Source organism: Corticium candelabrum, chromosome 6 (assembly GCF_963422355.1).
Source record: "Corticium candelabrum chromosome 6, ooCorCand1.1, whole genome shotgun sequence".
NCBI classification, from domain to species: domain Eukaryota; kingdom Metazoa; phylum Porifera; class Homoscleromorpha; order Homosclerophorida; family Plakinidae; genus Corticium; species Corticium candelabrum.
In genome coordinates, this window is record NC_085090.1 from 198317 (window position 1) to 220228 (window position 21912).

Below are 21912 nucleotides of genomic sequence, written 5' to 3' on the forward strand. Positions count from 1 at the left end.
ACATTTTAATCTGTTGAATAATGCAGCGCGCGAACAAAATCAGCGAAGGAAAATGACTGCAAAGATCCGAGGTAGACGCAGAATGTCTTCCTGTACAAGTGCGTTAGTAAGCGGACCTCTCTTACAGCTGCTACATGTACCGGTCACCGAGTGTTTCCAAAAGTGCCATTCATGCGACGACCTGGGTCTCTCATTAGATGCAAGACCCATCTTTTGGTGAAGACTTTCAGAATTACGTCACTTTGAGGATGCTGGGGGTTAGTTAGATCAAACCCCTGGCTACGCGCCTGCATGCCTAGCTAGGGCGCGAAGGTGCTTGCCATGCGGTACGTGTAGCTGTACCTGACTTGTAACATTTTGGTTGTTCCACAGTGTTTCTGCATAGTGATTCTGCAGTCTGACAGCTTGAATTTTTTGTGTGCTTGCCTGAGCGGCCGCGGTGTTGTTGCAAAAATCATTAGTGTCGTCTTCAACAGAAATTTGGCGGAAGAACGTGCATTGTGAGCGCGTCTGTTTATCGGACGAAGCGACTGACCTGTAAGTACGCAAGCATGGAGATGTTGCACTTTGTCTTTTCTAGATAGCTAGAGCAATCCCTAGCTGAGACGAGTGGGTTGCGCTAAAACCTTAGTAATGCACAACGTTATCACGTGACGAGATATGATTACACCGGTCACGGTTTAGAACTGTAATGTCGTTCACTATTCATTAGAGCGGTTTCGCTTTTGAGACATACATTGAGTGATTGGGTAGAACATGCGTTAAGTGCCAAAGTTAGTTGTAACAGAAGGATTTTGGGTCTTGTAGGTCAAAAGGTGTATATAGCGTCAGAAAGTTTAATTACATTTCACATTTAGTTACAACATATGTACTCTAATTAATGTAGTAAAAATGACGGACAACTAATGGTTTGTAATGTCAAATTATCTTGACTTATTGGCATAATATTAATATTTTAATGTTGCACATAAAGAAGTTTTAAATGTTTGTATATTGGTGATTATTTCGTAAATTTCGTAGGTGCTGTTTGCAGACATGGCTCAACAGCATTTACAGCTGTCAGCTGCAAAGAAAATACTCAATCATGAACGTAGCAGTTAATTATTAAAGGTTATGGAGATTGGAGTGTGGAATGGAGATTTTATTCAAGAATGGGGGCAATCGTTCTTTGCTTATCTGGATCAGCTGGAAAGACAGATGCAGCGTCATTCACATTCAAAGCCTGGTTCACAATATTGCCGCTGACGTTGACGTTGACTTGTTCACAATATGGCGTCAGACGTTGACGTTGACGAATCAGTCACTATTGTGAACCATGCAGGCAGCTGGTCCAGGCTTAAATGTTGCTGTTTTCAGACTTTTACAATCATGTTGTGGTTTGGTATCAGAAGATGCTTACTATATTGAAATTCAAATGCTGCTAGGATGTTCTAACGGTGTTCTGAGCCGCTGGCTGATCATGTTGCCATTCCTATATTTAGACAGTCAAGGCACTAGGAATTATGCTTCAAAATGGTACATGTAGGAAACCCATTCATAGGACTATCGCTATGCCCCTGATAGTTGGACAGCTACATTCAATTAGATCGCAAAGGTAAGTCAAAAGAAAGGAAAAATTAGCCCTCCATGTTTACACTTTTCCACACGCTGTATCATATACTCCACAACAGTTCGATTTGTGTGTAGTGTTTAGGACTAATGGCTAAGTGAAGGGTGGAATCGGTAATTGACTCGATGGCTGACTCATTGTCTGACTAAACAAACACTTTCAGTATCCATTGCAACACCTAGGTTTAGAGTTAGATGCAAGTATTTATTTTGTAGCACCGTTACACCATTTGCTAAATTCATACATGATTTTACGTTTCTGGTTACAAAGGTTAGTAATATACTTCTATGAAAAGGGTCTGCAAAATATTACTTGATAGCACACTTGGTTTTAACTGGATAATAACCATTGCTCCACCCATTTGTCTTTGATATGCAAAAGTATTATTCTTTCGTTTGGTTTGTAGCAAGGGCCGATATAATTTGATAAACAGAAATGCCAGACCTAGCGGTTTCTAACGATACCGAGATCATCGCGAAAGTCCAAAACACAGCGGACATATTGATGATTTTCAAAGTTCACACCTAGGGGGAAACAGCTAATGTCAGAAGCTGCCTCTTAGAGGTCACGCCTCAGCTGTTAATTAAACTGGGCCCTGTGCGCTACTCAGGGAACTCTGAGCCTGCGCTAGCAAACGCCTGGAGCCGGGCCAGGCACTCGCAGGAGCACCGACTTGTGAAGCCAACTGTGGTGTGAGCACCTGAAGTCTCACCAGGACCCCAGTGGCTGATGTCACGTCACAGCGGATGGCCACTTAGGACCCCAGTCAATGACCAGGTACTCATTTATACTCCTGAGTCGAAAGGAGCAAACGTGTGTTAGCTAATTGCTTAAGGAACTTACGCCATAGCTCGCATCACTGTGACTTGAACTTGTAACCCTTTAAGGTCCCGGATGTGAACACTCCATAAGATGACTCTAACCAACTGAGCTATCGCACCACACACACACACACGCGTACACACACACACGTACACACGCGCGCGCGCACACACACACACACACACACACACACACACACATGTACACACACACACCACACACACACACACACACACACACACACACACACACACACACACACACACACACACACAAACACACACACACACACACACACACACACACACACACACACACACACACACACACACATGTACACACCACACACACACACGCACGCGTGCGCGCACACACACACACTTTTTTCTTTCTTCTTTTTCACTACTCAACAATGAGTTCACGACTTCCATTCAGCAGTTGTTTACTATTTGTCTTTGATGAGCAAGTTCATGTGCAAAGAGTCCAATTCTGGAACGACACTCCATGACAGATATTACAAACGTTCTTTGTACCAGTAGTCAAATTTTATGGTGTATAGTTGTGACGCATTAGTCTCTTTTCTTCAATTTGTCAATTCTACCTACCTCATAATGATCTAAACCTAAGCTCATATTTTCTTTCACATTGAACGCAGTCACATGCTATTATTTTCCAATTCTTGTGATCAATACCGACTGTTGATTGTGTCTTAAAGTGTCTTTGAACCTCAACTTCTGACCACCAGCTTTTCTTGGTGCATCTAACAACTCACACACACACACACACACACACACACACACACACACACACACACACACACACACACACAAACACACACACACACACACACACACACACACACACACACACACACACACACACCACACCACACCACACCACACCACACACAATGGATAGATAAGGAGCTGCCGTTATATACGATCACTCCCCAGCAAGATGGCTGGGTTCCTTTGCACCGTGCAGGAGTTATGGGCCATGCTAAGCAATCTCATGGAGCCTGGCCAAATATGACTGCGATTTGGATGCTTTCAAGAGATATGAAATGACTATCGGATGCCGACAATCCCGTGTGCCAGCCAATGTGCCCAGGCCCCACGCGCCTTCTCATGCTCTTCATAGGCTCTGACTATGAAGACTTTGTAACCTAAAAGTTAGCAGCTGAGGGTTGAGCACCTTATTGCTTCTTCATATTAACTAATTAGTAATTCTTGAAATTTATGAAAGAAATTGATTAGTAAAATTAATTTACTGAATGAAATCAATTATAGTCTTAAAGTATAATAAACATCAATTCTACAACTCAAAATTTGACACTTTGACAACTGTGTGATGCTTATGCTGGCAAATGAACCGTTACATGCAATCAGACCACTATCAAAGTCAAAATCAATACCAATGGTATAATACTACTGTCAAGTGTAAGACATGCAGTACACGGTGGATTATCACATTCATATCAGTGACTATCTGTTGAATAGATGGTGTGGTAGCTGTATATCAATATCCTATAATTTGTACTGAGACACATCCGTAACTCTGGTGTTCATCAATTCTAACCCCCCTGAACCATTGGTTACACTAATACTATGCCAGCAAGACAACAAAACAAGCAGAAATGTAAAGCATTGTAACATAAGCAAGGTTCTAAGATTAATTAGTTGTCATGGCAACAAACAACACAATGTAGTTAAATGATTCAATGTTAGCTCACATTGCTCATCAGCTGTACACTGTGTATCTGTCTTACTTCAATGTCACTTGGAATATGTTTGCTGCTGCTTGCTGGTGCAATGCTGAAAAAGAGAATTAGACAACTTCATCTTCTGAGAGATTCTCTGGAATATCCAACAAGCAAATGAATGAGGCAAACTGTATTGTAGACTTTCCAAATACTTTGTATATAGACGTTTCTAAACACGATTAACGCAAACTTTATAACGTTGAAAAGAAAGACAAATAAATAGACAAACACAAACACCAAACTACAGAAACACAAACGTCTAAATACATAAATCTGTGAAAATTAGACAAATAAATTCAAACAAACCAACACAGATTCACTCTTGTTCTATATGTTGTCATGCAGCCATGTGGCCATGTTTGTGACTATACGGTCTGACAAGAGTCGACAAGTTGCCTGTTGTGAGCTACAAAAAGAATCACTGTGATTCAGACATAACTGATGGTATATAAGCACTAACAAATGAAACAATCAAAAATTAAAGACAAACAAAAAGAAAGATAAACAGACAGACATAATGGTAGGCAGAAAAGTAAACAGACAGACAAAAGACATTCGGTTAGACAAACAGGCAAGAAACGACAGACAAACAAACAGACAAAAGAAACAAACGTATTAAACATACAAACAGATCAACTGACTGACATATTGACAGACAGATAGACAGACGGAAGACATCTAAGCAGTAAGTCTTACTTAATTAAAAGCTAGTTTTGGAACAGGGAAATTCATGACCCTTTACCTAAAGTCTTTACTTAATTTGCGTGTTGTAATTAGCCTTTGTTTGCCATTGCATGTAGACGTATATCTAACTTCATATATAAAAATATATGATTGAAACAGACAGACAGACAGACAGACAGACAGACAGACAGACAGACAGACAGACAGACAGACAGACAGACAGACAGACAGACATTTTCTTGGCACATAGTCTCTTTTTGATAGTTGCTCATGAATGCATGAATGAATGAATGAATGAATTAGCTGAATCGTAGTGTGACATAAGGGCTCTTGGCCTTGGTTAGTTTATTTTAGACATATATCTGTTGTGATGGCAATATCTCTCAAATATATATGAATGAATAAAATGAAAACGCAGAGATGATCCACAACAAGATCTTCAGCATTGTGGGCAAAACGTCAATTGGCCAGGAAACTGTTAGCATTCCAGCTGGACGGTTTCTCAGTTTTATCTAAATCGTAGTGTGACATAAGGGCTCTTGGCCCTGGTTAGTCTATTTTAGACATATATCTGTTGTGATGGCAATATCTCTCAAATATATATGAATGAATGAATGAATAAATGAATGAATAAATGAATGAATGAATGAATGAATGAATGAATGGACGGTTTCTCGGTTTTATCTAAATCGTAGCGTGACATAAGGGCTCTTGGCCCTGGTTAGTTTATTATAGACATATATCTGTTGTGATGGCAATATCTCTCAAATATATATGAATGAATGAATGACTGATAGATTTCTGTCGCACCTAAAAAGTACCGGAAGCAAACCCTGCTTCAGAAGTACTTAGACCATCACGGCTGTCTAAGAAGACATGACTTTAAGAAGGATCCGAGTAGATCCCAGAAGCACTGTTTTCTGTAAGTGCTGCAGGTTGTGATGACCTGGAATAATGTCCAGCCACCGTGCAATACCTGCGTGCACTGTGCCCAAAGCTCCCAAGACCACCGAACCACCAGTGTTCAACAATGCCACATGCAGCTTATCTCCACTCGCAAGTCGCTGTACTTCACCAACTTCTCAGCATGTTTCTTGCCAATGTTGCCATCAGCAGGACAGCTGATATCAATAAGAAGACAAGTGTTTGTCTTCCTATTTCTGAGACAGATGTCTGGACAATTGGCTTTGATCTTCCTGGCAGTGAGGATGGTGGTATCCTACATCATAGTAATGTTATCCGTCTCCACAAGCCTATCAGGATGATGCCGGTACCATCTGCTCTCCACTGGAACCCCAAAATGGCGACAAACATCCCAGTGAATGATGGAGGCCATCTGATTGTGTCGATCGAGAATATTTAATAATGACAGACAGACAGATTATTTTATTCTTCGATAAACACTACTACATGATGTAGTCGCAAGACGGTAGCAGTTCTAGAATTTCTAAATCAATAAACATAATGCTGAATTTCTCTGTACATGTACGTGTCATCTAGGAATTCCTCTACAAACAGACACACAGACAGACGACACAATTCAAGTGATGAAGCTGCGGCTGCCAGGGGAGAGGACAGAAAACAGACAGAGAGACATACCTAGGAGATGTTAGTGCAAGTCCTTTTGATTCTCGCACACCCTGCGTGTCCTCGCTTTAACACGGAGCATGCGCACTTGTTCCGGTGCTCTAGAAGATTCTCTTCGCTGTTTCTCAAGCTTGCACTCGTACCTCTTCGCCTAACAAGCCCGAAAATGAGCTGGGACTCATACATCGACAACTTGATTGCCCAGTCAAAGGATGCGAGCGGTGCATTTCACGTATCGAAGGCGTGCATTATCGGTATAGACGGCGGCGCAAAGTGGACGACAGACGGTCATGCTAACGCATTTAAGGTAGAGGAATCTAAGTATGAAGCAGGTTGTGCGAGACACGTGTCGCCGAACTAAGTAGGAGAGAGAATTTCTTCAGTGTAAGTGACGTGGCTGAGCAAAAGGGAGACGAGCTGAGTGCTCGCACGCTTGACGCTTGTCGATCTACAGAATGATTTTCGTAATTCGAAAGACGTAAGTATGCAGAATTGTTTGTAACAATTGGTGGTCCCCTCATTAGGGCACCACGTGGCCGGCGACGTGTGACTGGACCTTTTACGCATGTTACGAATGCGTAGAGTCTAGGAGTCCGTTTGTGTGTTCTCTCACGTTAGAAGGAGATCTCATACATATGAGAAGACGCTTTACAGTTATTATTGTTTAGATCACACCAGACGAAGGAGCTAAGATTGCAAGGGCTATGAAATCGAAAGATTTTACAACCTTCCAAGCGTCGGGAGTGCATTGTGAGGCGGTCAAATATCAGTTTTTGAGAGAAGAAGAGGGGAAAGTAGTATATGCCAAGAAAAAAGGAGTCGGCGCAATTACTATTCAAGCCAGCAAGACGGGAGTCGTCATTGCGTTTTGTCCAGAAGGTTCTCAACAGGGCAATTGCAACAAAGCGGTGAATGTAATTGCCGATTATTTGGAATCGTTGGGCATGTGAAGATCTTGCGAGCGGGCTTTCACAAAGACATGTTAGTCAAGGAATTGGAATTGAGTAGTATTTAGTGTTGAGTAACTGTTGTGTGTTAGTGTTGGAAACGGCGTCACTGTTGTTTTTAGTGAATAAACTGAGTGTTTACAGTTGAGACATGTTCATGTTTGGGCAGTGGGATACACTCTTTTGATTAATCTGTGAGCTATGGTTGATATGCACTGGCTGGGATTGTTGGCATGATTGCTTAATTAGACCTTTGCGTGCTAATAACGGATGGACAATTCCTTCCCTTGTTGTCTTGAAGGCTGTGACTTGTATGTGTGAGCAATTTGTAATCTACAGTAACATCAAAGGGCAGGACATGAACTAGTAGTAGGTAATTAATGAAAGTGAGAATGGGGTTTTGATTTACAAGTTGTAATTGATAACTTAAATACTTAAAACTGAGAGACCATGTTGTTACACTCCCCAGTAATGAAGAGGCAAGGGGATAATACTGTTCTAATCGAATTTGTTGTTCAGGTTAGGAGCATGTGCATACTCAAAGCAAATGTGTTGTGTGTGTGTGTGTGTGCGCCTAGTAGCTTTAATTTTTAGATGGTTTTGTGTTCTGCTTATCAATCAGTCCCTCAGTCGAGTGTTGTCAATCAGACTTGAGAACTTTAATTTGATCATGAGCATTAGTACTGTGATACTGGTGATGACTTGACATTATTCATTACGACAGTGAGTCGGGATTTGAGTACAACACGAAGAGGTGGCTTCTCAATGAATTTTCGGTTCATTGTGATGCTGGCAATTGTAGCTAGATTGTCATCTTTAGTTCCTGCTTTTATCATTTTGGTATGAAAATAATTGACCAATATTGCTCATTATTTTACTACCTCAGCCTAGGATTTACCATCTTATGGTGTCATTGTTTCTTAAGTCTCTTCATTAATTCATTAATTTTCTTGAGTTGTCTTCAGTAATTCACACATAGAAGGATTCATTATCAGAATATAAAACAGGCAGGTTTGAATCAGTATTACGGCTGAGTTAGGAGATGGACATAACATATCCATGGACAACAGTGCTATTGCACTGCACAACTCAGATGGAATGAACACATCAATGTTTAGGTAAAAGTTTGAATTCTATGCTCTTGGGTTTTGGATAGTTGTGTGTTTTGGATTTGGATGCAGTGGAATGTATAAATACTCTGCTGGTAAAAGTTAGGAAGAACTAGGGACAGTAAGTTCAGATGATACCAGGTTTGGAGATGCGGGCTATTACTCCTTGGAAGGTAGAAACATCTTTGTGTATACCAACAACACAATTTTGTAAACCTCACCAGTGAGGTCGAATTTTTCCACCAATTAAGACTTGAATCAACCTTCTATAAAACGTCATTTCAACTTTTTGAACACTGAAATGCATTTCAAAATTATTGCAGTAGTATTTGCAATTGGTTTTTCAAATGAACTCAACACTACAGTACCAACGAAATGAGACAGAGACAACATAGACAAGAGTATTAGAGAATGAATTGAGACTGGCCGTGTTGCCAATAAAATTGTGTTTGCATGTCTGTCTGTCTGTCTGTTAATTAAATTCATTTATTTCTTGCAAACGCTGCAGTACAAGCAAGCTTGAGGTATAGAGGTATACATACAGAATTGCACAAATTATCTATACTCTACTCGAATCGAACCCTACAAGTTAAGGGTATGTCTGTTTGTCTGTCTGTCTGTCTTATCTAGATCTGAATCAGTAGCCAACTTGACTTTGTTCAGGCATCTCTAGTGTTAGCTGTAGTCTGTGAAGGTCTGTGTCCTGTTTGAGGCTGACTTTGACCTTTGTCATGTCAGGTCTATACATACACTCTAGCCTACGTCCACCCTTGGTATTTAGAATAAAGGACGTTCATTTCTGTCACCGCGGTAACTATAGTAGTAATGCGCATGCCCAGAAATTTAACTGTGATTTAGTCCCGGATAATCCTGGTTACTCGCTCGGTGTAGCGGTTGGTGTCGAGCGTCGATCTGTTTCGCGGTGTTTCGAATATTAGCCCGATGCTATTTTAATAAATTATTTCACAGGTCTACCGAAAGTGATGGCTAATCGTGGCGGTAACGAGTACGAGTGTCGTGTTGCACGACGTGTCAGCGACAAGATGCCAGTACGTCGAGCTCATCTCTCTCCTCAGACAAACTACAGCGTCAGGATGGCAGGTAAGACCCAAACAGCGTTTCTTTTATTACTTAGTCATATGAGATATGTGCGTCTAATGTGTTAGTTGAAATGATTTGCCACACTTCGTTACAATAATTCCTATCTACTGTAATAATTTATATCTAATAATAATTCATATATAGTAATAATTTCTATCTAATAATAATTCATATATAGTAATAATTTCTATCTAATAATAATTCATATATAGTAATAATTTATATCTAATAATAATTCATATACAGTAATAATTTCTATCTAATAATAATTCATATATAGTAATAATTTATATCTAATAATAATTCATATACAGTAATAATTTCTATCTAATAATAATTCATATATAGTAATAATTTCTATCTAATAATAATTCATATACAGTAATAATTTCTATCTAATAATAATTCATATATAGTAATAATTTCTATCTAATAATAATTCATATACTGTAATAATTTATATCTAATAATAATTCATATATAGTAATAATTTATATCTAATAATAATTCATATACAGTAATAATTTATATCTAATAATAATTCATATATAGTAATAATTTCTATCTAATAATAATTCATATATAGTAATAATTTATATCTAATAATAATTCATATATAGTAATAATTTATATCTAATAATAATTCATATACAGTAATAATTTCTATCTAATAATAATTCATATACAGTAATAATTTCTATCTAATAATAATTCATATATAGTAATAATTTCTATCTAATAATAATTCATATACAGTAATAATTTATATCTAATAATAATTCATATATAGTAATAATTTATATCTAATAATAATTCATATATAGTAATAATTTATATCTAATAATAATTCATATATAGTAATAATTTATATCTAATAATAATTCATATACAGTAATAATTTCTATCTAATAATAATTCATATATAGTAATAATTTATATCTAATAATAATTCATATACAGTAATAATTTCTATCTAATAATAATTCATATATAGTAATAATTTCTATCTAATAATAATTCATATACAGTAATAATTTATATCTAATAATAATTCATATACAGTAATAATTTATATCTAATAATAATTCATATATAGTAATAATTTATATCTAATAATAATTCATATATAGTAATAATTTATATCTAATAATAATTCATATACAGTAATAATTTATATCTAATAATAATTCATATATAGTAATAATTTATATCTAATAATAATTCATATACAGTAATAATTTATATCTAATAATAATTCATATACAGTAATAATTTATATCTAATAATAATTCATATATAGTAATAATTTATATCTAATAATAATTCATATACAGTAATAATTTATATCTAATAATAATTCATATACAGTAATAATTTATATCTAATAATAATTCATATATAGTAATAATTTATATCTAATAATAATTCATATACAGTAATAATTTATATCTAATAATAATTCATATACAGTAATAATTTATATCTAATAATAATTCATATACAGTAATAATTTATATCTAATAATAATTCATATACAGTAATAATTTCTATCTAATAATAATTCATATACAGTAATAATTTCTATCTAATAATAATTCATATATAGTAATAATTTATATCTAATAATAATTCATATACAGTAATAATTTATATCTAATAATAATTCATATATAGTAATAATTTATATCTAATAATAATTCATATATAGTAATAATTTATATCTAATAATTCATATATAGTAATAATTTCTATTTAATAATAATTCATATACAGTAATAATTTATATCTAATAATAATTCATATACAGTAATAATTTATATCTAATAATAATTCATATACAGTAATAATTTATATCTAATAATAATTCATATATAGTAATAATTTCTATCTAATAATAATTCATATACAGTAATAATTTCTATCTAATAATAATTCATATACAGTAATAATTTATATCTAATAATAATTCATATATAGTAATAATTTATATCTAATAATAATTCATATACAGTAATAATTTATATCTAATAATAATTCATATACAGTAATAATTTATATCTAATAATAATTCATATATAGTAATAATTTATATCTAATAATAATTCATATACAGTAATAATTTATATCTAATAATAATTCATATACAGTAATAATTTATATCTAATAATAATTCATATACAGTAATAATTTATATCTAATAATAATTCATATACAGTAATAATTTCTATCTAATAATAATTCATATACAGTAATAATTTCTATCTAATAATAATTCATATATAGTAATAATTTATATCTAATAATAATTCATATACAGTAATAATTTATATCTAATAATAATTCATATATAGTAATAATTTATATCTAATAATAATTCATATATAGTAATAATTTATATCTAATAATTCATATATAGTAATAATTTCTATTTAATAATAATTCATATACAGTAATAATTTATATCTAATAATAATTCATATACAGTAATAATTTATATCTAATAATAATTCATATACAGTAATAATTTATATCTAATAATAATTCATATATAGTAATAATTTCTATCTAATAATAATTCATATACAGTAATAATTTCTATCTAATAATAATTCATATATAGTAATAATTTCTATCTAATAATAATTCATATACAGTAATAATTTATATCTAATAATAATTCATATATAGTAATAATTTATATCTAATAATAATTCATATATAGTAATAATTTATATCTAATAATAATTCATATATAGTAATAATTTATATCTAATAATAATTCATATATAGTGTTACAGTACATTCTCCTACAACGTTATTATACATTCAGAAGTCTGAGCCTCATAGGGCCATAAGAGCAAATACTCGCATGCTTAGAAATGTGCAAAGGTCTTGCGTAGAAAATGTATAGAAGTCAATGGATTTTTTGTGAACATATTATTTGCAATATTTGAGTTTGGCAGCTATTTGTCTTGCTTGTTTGTTAGTGTCATGCTGGGCATGGCTAGGCCACAACATTGTCTCTTTTCTAGCATTTCAGATTCTTAATTGTTTATACTAAAATATGTATAATGTATTAAAGGCCACATAAACTTAATTGTTAGATTCTCATCCTCACAGCACAGACTGTCGAGGCTCTTAGGCTCCTATTTGTTGCATGTTTGTTGCTCATTACCCACCCACATTCAAACAACAGGCTACACTGATTTTACCATTACGTCATTATTCTTGTAATGCACTTGTGCAATACAATCAGAGCATGTGGATCAGACATCTCAACTTTTTCATGTTAGATTTTTTAAACGTTTTAACTTTTTTCTTTCAACTACATGACATATTGTAAATCAACAAGAAAGAGCTTTTGTTAGTCGTAGTATCATTAAAGATCCCTAAATCACTCCTCTAGTCTAAAGTACGACTATAGTCTAGAGTACATTTTTAGTACTGATATGTTCTTTTCTTTGAATAACTGTGGCTGCTGACATTGGATAACGGTATTGGCTTACTGGCCCGCAGTCAATTTGAGACAGGCAGGGGAGGGGGATGAGAAACAGACATGCAACAAATAGGGGCTTTATCAACACAATTTATTTCTCTCTTTAGTCTCCTGGAGACAGTCTGGAATTGTAGTATCAATTAAATGTAACTCAGCAGTCTTCCAGAGACAATGTTTGTTATCACTCAAATACTTCGAATTGTCGAATTCTGAAGAACTGGTTTGAGTTCGTTAAGGTTAGGGTTAGGGTTAGCTGAGCATTGTTGACTTGTACAGTGTATATGCCTCCAGGCAGCTAGATAACTTTGCTACAGTGCTTGATGAGTTTGTGGTCGCAATGATACATTGAGCGCTTTCACACACAGGGCTAACTCGGGTTAACTTGGGTTGGGCTAACTCGGGTTAACTTGGGTTGGGCTAACTCGGGTTAACTTGGGTTGGGCTAACTCGGGTTAACTTGGGTTGGGCTAACTCGGGTAGAGTTATGATAACCTTACTCTACCCAACTTGCGTTCACACGTACGACACAGGTAATTAGATGCAGGAGATCTGCAGTAGAGTGCATACATCGATTGCTTGAAGTTTCTGCTTGAGAATAGGAAAGCAATAATGATGCTAACAGAACACGAGAAGAAGCCATTTGTAACCTGCTTTAACCCGGTTTAAGCGGAGCCAGGGTTAGCTTAACCCTCGCTTAACCCCAATCTTAACCTGGGTTAACTTGGGTTTACTAAACTCGCGTTCACACGACTGGGGTAATTGGAGTCTAACCCACAGTTAATTAACCCGAGTTAACCTAGTCTTGCATAGCCAGACCATCTCCGCCTACATCCTTCCGGTGAGAAATAGTCAGGGGAAATGTCTAATCCATTCTTGTTCTGCGCTCCCCAAGAATTGTGGGGATAAGATCTCGTATAGATAGCAGGAGGTCTGAGTAGGTGTCACTCAATCGCATTTTGCTCATTAGTTGTTAGTTACAATTGTATTTAATTAACAAAGATGTATGCTTGTGATGTCCCATTAAGCAAAGAAAAGACATTCTTTCGTCGATCTTGTGGACTTTGAATAGCGTGTTGAACACAGTAGTGTAATAACGACACAGAAAAAGCGTGAATTCCCACAGCTATGATGATCATGCTGCTTGATCGAGATGTGTTTTAGTTCCTCAACACAACACGTCAGACAAATATATGTAAGAACACAAGGCGCTAATAGCGGCACTCTGCATTCAAACAACACGCTAGAACAAGCAGCAACTGAATAAGACAAGTGGACGGCAAAAGAGTGTCATGACTAAACAAAAGCACGCCCAATGCTTTTGTCAGACTCACAAGATCACAACAATAGATATAGAAATCAGCGTCAAGTCAGACTTTGATCAGTGAAGAAGCACAGCCTCACGAACAATTTGGCCACAAAACATACGTTCCTTCTGCAACAAGACAGTAGTTCAAGGTCTACAGGTCGATGAATGAATATCTAAATTAGTGTATGTTCACAGGCATGACTGTAATCAACACAAGCGAATGAGCGGAATGCGATTGCGTGACACCTACTTATAGACCTCCTGGTATCTATAAAGAGGTCTTTATTTTCCATGATTTGTGGGGAGCGCAGAACAAGAATTGTATAGGCATAACCTTAGACTATTTCTTGTTGGAAGGATGTAGGCGGAGATGGTCTGGCTAAACGAGACTACGTTAACCCTGTGTGTGAAAGCACTCACTGAGAACAGAATGTCAGGAGGATGAGAATCTAGTAATTAAGTTTATGTGGTCTAATGGAATGAGATTTAAGACAAGTCTACGAAGCAACTTTGTTTAAAAAGGAAAGATAGTCAGACACCTTTGTTTTTGAATGGAGTCGAGTACTGTAGGAGGCACTCTATGACACTGAATCACAACAAGCTCAAGCAATTGCAATCAGATTGCTGTGAAAGTATTTTCTATTGGAATTAGCATTTCTTACATTTTAGCCAGACAATTTACAATGTCTTGAATGAGTACGTACTATGTCAAGCTAAATCTGCAACACGATGTTGTATATTCATTTGACTTCAAGACAATGTATTGACACGAGTAAGGGCAGTGCTCTTGCAATTTGACTTTTTTACTTGCAGAAGTTTATTCGAATTTTTCTGCAGCGTTGTTCTTGTGACAGTGACATCAAAATTACTGACATGCAAGGGTTGTTTGGTCAGATTTCAAACAATTTGCCTTCAAAAATTGTTTGGAGTATCCTAACTGTGTGTTTAACTGTAACTAATACTTTATTGCTGTAGAAATCTAGTACATTTATGTTTTCTGCTTCTTGCTTTCTTGAAAGAAGCTGAAATAGATGGCTGTACTTTTCACGGCTGGACAATAGTTTGTTTAGACTAGCTAGTGAAAGGTAGTTAGACTCAATGTCAAATAGAGTTAAACTAGATGAGGGAACAAGGTTAAGCTACAATTGAAATAACTGTAGAAGTATTACACGAAATTGAAGAATAATGTTCTACAACGGTAATTGGGTTGAACGTTAGACTGTAGCAGTGATATGTTATAGTAACTAACAAGTGAACATACTTGTTGTATCCAGAACTGGCCAAGATCTGGTCACAATTTGGAGATTTAAAGGAATCAATACGTAAAGCAGAATTGCGCCTGTCACCTAATGCTGAAGTCGTTGAACTTGACCAACTCAGTTTATCAGATTCATCACACAGTGGACAAATGTCTTTGTTGGCACCGGCTACTGTCAATGCCAGTAGCAGTGGAGTGCCTGCAAGGCTGACACTGCATGATTTGTCTCATAGTCAAAACGTTCAACATCCTCAACAAAGAGGCGAGAGTGAGGAAAACCCAGTGAAGGCAGCGACTCAAAGGCATGCAAATGAGAAGGCCATATTTATTGGTGGAAATACTGGTGATAGTCACCAGACAAGAGAAGAAAGGAGGCCAATGATTGTACCAGCAACTGGAAATGTTAGAGGGTTTTGTTTGCTGTTTATGGTCTTGATACTAGCTACCGTGTTGTTTTAATAGTTTGCAGATGATGGAAAGGCACGGAAGAGAATTGTGGCAAAGAAATCTAGTCGTGGAGGTTTTTCCTTCTCTTTTTGTGTCTTTTTGGTGGATTTAGATGTTATGATAATTTACAGAAAAGAGAACTCATTTGTTAGGAAGACCAGACAAGCTCGTTGGTGGAGCAAGAGGGACATTGACTGGAGAAAGAGGCAAAGATTCTGTTGATAAAAAGTTTTTACCACTTAATCAGCTGACCTCGCACACATCACCACACAAGATGGAAACTAATAGTAAGTTCTGTGTGATAAATACTGTATATTATAACAACATGTTTAATTGGTTGATTTAATTAAGTATGGACTAGTTGCACATTTGACAAGAATGTGGCAATATAGATGAAGACTCAGTTATTATAACTTATGTGATGTGTCTTGTAGACAAGCTAGCTCAGGTTCGAGATGTAGTTAAGAGACAAAGAGAATCACCATCTTCTACTGGCAGGAGGTTAATCAAACTGAGACCAAATATAGCCGACAGAGAACACACAAGTAAACAGTGATTTTGTATACATCGGTTGATTAGATTGATTGGGTGTATTTTATATTTGTTGTCAACCCAGTTGTGCTTTGCTAGGGATAATTAAAACCTGACCATGCATGGTATGAAATGATCATGTCACCCTGTGGTTGTCTGGTGTGTGTGTGTGTGTGTGTGTGTGTGTGTGTGTGTGTGTGTGTGTTGTGTGTGTGATATGTGGTATGAGTTGTGCCAAGACAGGGGAGACTGGTTCAAGCTTTGTTGTGATTGTATGGAGAGAGTGTCGGAGACCAGGCAGAGAAATGGATGTCCAGCCAATAACTAGTCTCAACCAAGTAATTTTCAATGTACTTGTGGGAGAAGCTTTCTTAGACAAGGAGACCTAACTAGACATGAACGTTTCTGTGGTCGTTAATATTCCACTGTTTTTTTATTGCTATTGATTCTGGGTGTACACTCAGAACACCTCTATCATGTTGCTTTGCAACATGGGCGGCTTCAAGGTTCAATGTGTGTGTGGTGTGTGCATGCACATGGGCACTTCTGTTATGCATGTGGTGATGGTTTTATTTGTTTATGTCAAGAGTTTGTCTTTGCCGACAGTGAATTGATGTAACACTTCGTTTTCTTTGTCTTATCATTTTTAAATGTAAGTGCTTTCACTATCCAAAAGGCAAGGTGTATAGACTTTGGTTTGGTGCATGTTTAGTGTACTCTCTGTAATATGAAGAACTTATGTTTAATGCACATTAGCGATTCTTCTGCATGATATCAATATTAAACTGCAGTAGAGATAGCGATTAGAACATTTGTAACAGAGCTCTTGTTTTGTTGATCATGTCAGACAGCCAACTCAGCTGTGGTCACTGGCTGTGACAGCCTTAGGTGCAAGCTTACTCTTTACTTTTGCTATTTTCAAGCTGAGGTAGTCAATCACTCAGGGAGATGTTTGAATTTCTTTATACTTGCTTTAAGAACATCTGGAAAAGGCTGGTAATAATGAATGCAAAGTTGGCATGTAGGAGAGCATCATTAGTGCTTTTATTCCATAGGAAAGTAATTTATTGTTTTATTTCGTAAGCATTGAATGACTGATAAAATGCAAGAATTCTTATTCTTACATTTGCATTTTGTTTTGTTAATTTTGGATGTGTGGTACACATTACTTTGTTCTCTGCAAGTCATGTAATATGACATGTTTTTATAGTTAAGCTAGGAACATCTAGTACATAGGAGAGCTTGCATGAAATTTGTGATGTGAAGCATGAGTAGTGGCTAACCTTGACTTGTAAATGAATGAGTGTTGCAGTGTGTAGTTTACCATTTGTGACTGAAGAGGCTTTGTGGAGCATAGTTATTAAATTAGGGGTACCTTACAGTTATTGATATGAGTGGTCAACTTTCACTTGTGCATGTGTAGTTGTACATCTGCATGTGTAGTTGTTTGTGTTGTTGTGTTTTGTGTACTGTAAAGAGTTGGAAACAACAAGTAAACATTGTGTTGGTGAGTAGTTTGCAACTCTGTTTAGGTAGGGTTGCTTATTGATTTAATAATTATATCTTAGTTTAATTTCTGAATGTTATGGTTGGGTGATGTGTATCTTTAATGGTTTTGGAATCATTTCAAGTGATTTGAATGTTTGTAGAGACAACAGGACAAAGCCTTATGACTCGTTCTCACCATAAGGAAGAAGATCCTATTGTTGTGGCTCAAGTACCTGATTCTGTTGCAGAGTCTGATTTTCATTCACCAAGGAAACGAAAGATAGCAGCTGCTCCTGGTGCTCCTTCCTACAAGGGATTCAACACAGCACAAACTAGATTTAAAACATCTTTGGCATCAGTGGACACAAGAACAACATTGTCACATGATAGTAGCGCAATAGAGTCAGGAAGGCTAGTAAAGGGACGTGTGGTCAATGATGTACAGTCCATTGTGAGGACTAGAGACAATGAACTGAGACAATATTCTAAGGCAAGCACAGACAAGAGAAAGGTACCAATAAGGAAGACTCACAGTGGAAATGAAGGGAAGCCAAAGAGACAACATTTGATAACAGCATCGTCATGGAGACAAGGCCAAGCTATAAGAAGTAGAGTGTTGGGAGAAGTGAGGAAACAAAAGAAAATGGAAAATGAAGATGGAGATCATTTACCTCCAACAAGAGACAGTGAGATGGAAACTAGAGACAATGAAGATCTTCATATGGTAAGGCTATGAGCAGTCTTGCTTGTTACGGAATAGAAGTATTTTCCAAAATTTTGTTATTGACAGCTGGGTGTTAATCACAACTTAGATACATTAGATAATGTATTGGATGTGGTAAAAACTTGGCAACTTTTTTCAAGTATTACTTATTATCCAGAGTAGCATTTTAGTTACTGGAAGATGTGGGTTATGCATGTCTAGAAAGGTTCAGTGGGCGACAGGAAGCAGAAATATTTTTGGACTGGACTAACATTAATGAGTTTACTTGTTTTAGCTGCTTTAGTCAAACAACTATAGTCAATTCACTTTTTTTTATTTTGGAGTCTGAAGGTTATTGCTAAGGCTGCTGTGCTTGTCAATGTCTTTTGTGATCAATTTAAGCTGACACTAGCGCCATATGTGTGTAGCTACTGAGTAGTTATTGCACATAACATGACAACATAAGCATGGGAAAGGCAGGTTAACATGGGACCTGACGATTTCATGTCTTTGGGCAATTACTTTGTTTTATTTCCGTTAATCTCACTCATGCAATATTAACTGACATGCTTAGTAGCTACAAGAAGTCACCAGAATCTAATGTTTTGTATTCTTGCTCATACAATGCATGCATGGGCAATAAATTAGACTTGAACTATAGTAATGTATATGGTCTGTAATCGTCCAGATGGTTTGTGTATCAACAAGGCAAGCAGGATTGTAGTCATAGTTTTATGACTACGTTTCATTGTTGTGGCTGTCTTAATTGGCTAGATCTGCTTGTTTTATGAGTTCCTGTTGTCCAGGTGGATAATGTTCCTGTTGAGCTGTCTCAACATTCAATAGAGACGTTAACTGAAGAAAGTGAAATACATGAGAATGGAGATTCTGTGCATGATATCAAGGCCAACAATTTGTCATCCAATGTTGCTACACTCCTAGCTGAACTGCAGGCATCAGAAACAAATGACAGAGAGGAGGTCAGTATAATGAACACTTGTAATTACATGTCAACTTCACTCTGGCCACTGATAGAGTGACTTAGAGTGACTCAGTGTAACAAAAAAGATTTGCAGGTTCAGTAAACACTGGACTTGCCTTACTGTTGAATCAGTGCATAACATTAAAGGAGCATTCTGGAAATATGCGCTATGCTGCTGGCTCTGCCTTTGCTCGCTAATGGGAAATCCATACTAACCAAGTTGGGTATCTGGGTGCTATCTCAGAGCAAACACGACAGATATACGTTAATTAAGAACGTTTTAGAACTGATAAGGTCGTGTCAAGAATTTTGTCCACCACGTGATTTTTACGAGCCATCAGATCACGTGAGCTTTACTGACGCAGTCACATTCCCAGAAATGGTCTCTCTGTTGTTTCGCCACTTCAAGAACTGTGGAAACTGTCATGCTACTTTCAGACTGACTTTTCGTGCATTTATTTTCGTCTGACAATATTCGAGGTAATCAGTGTTTTGAGAGATTCTTTCACAGTAAAGGCAATGGATACTGTTGTTGATCGTGTTCTAATATTTTTTGTTTACGAAGCACTCATCCCTACTCAGGAACACTTTCCGCAAACTTCCTTGATCATTGGACCTTGCTATTTCGTCTGCACACTAAAGCTGCACAGATCTCCGAAGTGTTATTTTAAGTGTCATATACAAATAACAATTTTTGGCATATTATTAGGAAACTCATTGAGGTACAGAGAATGACGAAGGTTGATAGAAATTGTTTCTGACATTATTTGTCAAAGATGGTCTTACTAGAGATGGGTAGCTGTCAGTCAAGATTTCTTTTCACTTTCAGGGTTTTCCCCAGGATTTCATAATAGCATAGCAGACTTGGTTGTTGCAAGACATTCCTCTTGCTGCGATGTACCCTCGGATACCCAGACCTTGAATATGATTCAAACTGTGGGTCAAACTGCGTATCAGTGGCGTAGGAACCTAGATTTGGTTAAGGGGGTACTCATTTGCCTAGGGGGGTACTCATTTGCCTAGGGGTGTGACTCGGCAAACAAGGCTATATGTGTTATTAATTACACAGCAAAAAAAAAACAGTAAACCAACATTAACACTACAGTGTTAGTTCAGTATGTTATGTCAATTTTATCAGTTTCTGCGTCTGTCATTTCTAAATATTAGCAGATCACTCAACAGGTACCTTAACAGTCAAGAATAACATGTATAGTGTCTGTAGTGCTTGTAGCATTATTGTAAGGTTGATGTTCGCATCTGGATCTTTTACAGGATACAGGGAAGAAAGTTGAGACTAAACCATACATCATCAAACGAAAGAGAGAAATAAGAAGTGATGGTGCTTTTACACACGCTGTTTCGACATCCAATCATAGTAAATGGCACAGATAGCAATACATAATGTAGGCTGTGCTGATGTCATGTTTGTCAGGTGTGTATCCTACTGAGAAAGTACGTCATTACAATGCTGGAGAAGTGAAGGTTAGACTGATTTTTTACATAGTTTGCTGTGTACTGTAAATTCTATATGATAGAATTAAAGCTTCTTGCCAACCAGTTTCCTGTAATCCCTCATTTTAACTTAAGTGCCAACCAATTTTGATTAATTTGTCAACTCTTAAATGCAAAGTGTTATGTGTAGAGTGTTGAAACAACAGTAGGTACAGTGCAGAAACATTCTTTAAATCAAAAAATGTCCGTAACCTACTGTATTTAATTTTTTGTAAATTTTGTAAATTTTGTAAATTGCAAGAATTTACTAACTTAAATCACTTACTAACTTTTGTAGTTTAGATATTCATCAATACTTGGATTTTATTATTTCATAGTCATTCTACTAAGCGCACAAGAGTAAAGTCCATGTGGCTCCTAGGGCTATGCAGACAACATCCGAAAAACTCACTAACCATGGTAAGCAGCAATAGCAGGACTAATTGCAAAGCTTGGAGTAGAAATAAGTTCACCAAGACACTCCTGTTTGGAACCTATCGCTTTAGTCGACGAATTGGCTTTTGCAAGCCATGAAATTATAATTCATTGAGGACAAAGTACGGACGTCGACAGGTATTTACCCGGATGT

At 36.3% G+C, this 21912-nt stretch overlaps 2 protein-coding genes and 1 long non-coding RNA gene across 5 annotated transcripts in view; 2 read left to right on the plus strand and 1 right to left on the minus strand.

Annotated features, from left to right (window-relative positions):
* Nucleotides 1-3948: 3948 nt before the first annotated feature.
* Nucleotides 3949-6543, minus strand: LOC134181296 (uncharacterized). Its single transcript, XR_009970122.1, has 3 exons — nucleotides 6477-6543; nucleotides 4500-4599; nucleotides 3949-4362 (listed from the first exon to the last, which is right to left on the minus strand). It is a non-coding gene; the product is annotated as an uncharacterized LOC134181296 (long non-coding RNA).
* LOC134181295 (profilin-like) lies at nucleotides 6537-7609 on the plus strand. The gene is made up of 2 exons (XM_062648542.1): nucleotides 6537-6771; nucleotides 7133-7609. Exons 1-2 carry the CDS (start codon nucleotides 6631-6633, stop codon nucleotides 7412-7414), a joined length of 423 nt encoding a protein of 140 aa, XP_062504526.1. The 5' UTR covers nucleotides 6537-6630; the 3' UTR covers nucleotides 7415-7609.
* A 1807-nt stretch (nucleotides 7610-9416) lies between these two features.
* Nucleotides 9417-21912, plus strand: part of LOC134181662 (centrosome-associated protein 350-like) — a 33114-nt gene continuing 20618 nt past the window's right edge. For all 3 annotated transcript variants that reach the window (XM_062648923.1, XM_062648925.1, XM_062648924.1), the window contains exons 1-9: nucleotides 9417-9621; nucleotides 15698-16083; nucleotides 16144-16201; nucleotides 16260-16415; nucleotides 16563-16673; nucleotides 18309-18871; nucleotides 19657-19830; nucleotides 21105-21207; nucleotides 21265-21314. In XM_062648923.1, coding sequence (XP_062504907.1) covers nucleotides 9504-9621; nucleotides 15698-16083; nucleotides 16144-16201; nucleotides 16260-16415; nucleotides 16563-16673; nucleotides 18309-18871; nucleotides 19657-19830; nucleotides 21105-21207; nucleotides 21265-21314 — 1719 coding nt within the window. In that variant the 5' untranslated portion in view covers nucleotides 9417-9503. The remainder of the gene's footprint in view (nucleotides 9622-15697; nucleotides 16084-16143; nucleotides 16202-16259; nucleotides 16416-16562; nucleotides 16674-18308; nucleotides 18872-19656; nucleotides 19831-21104; nucleotides 21208-21264; nucleotides 21315-21912) is intronic.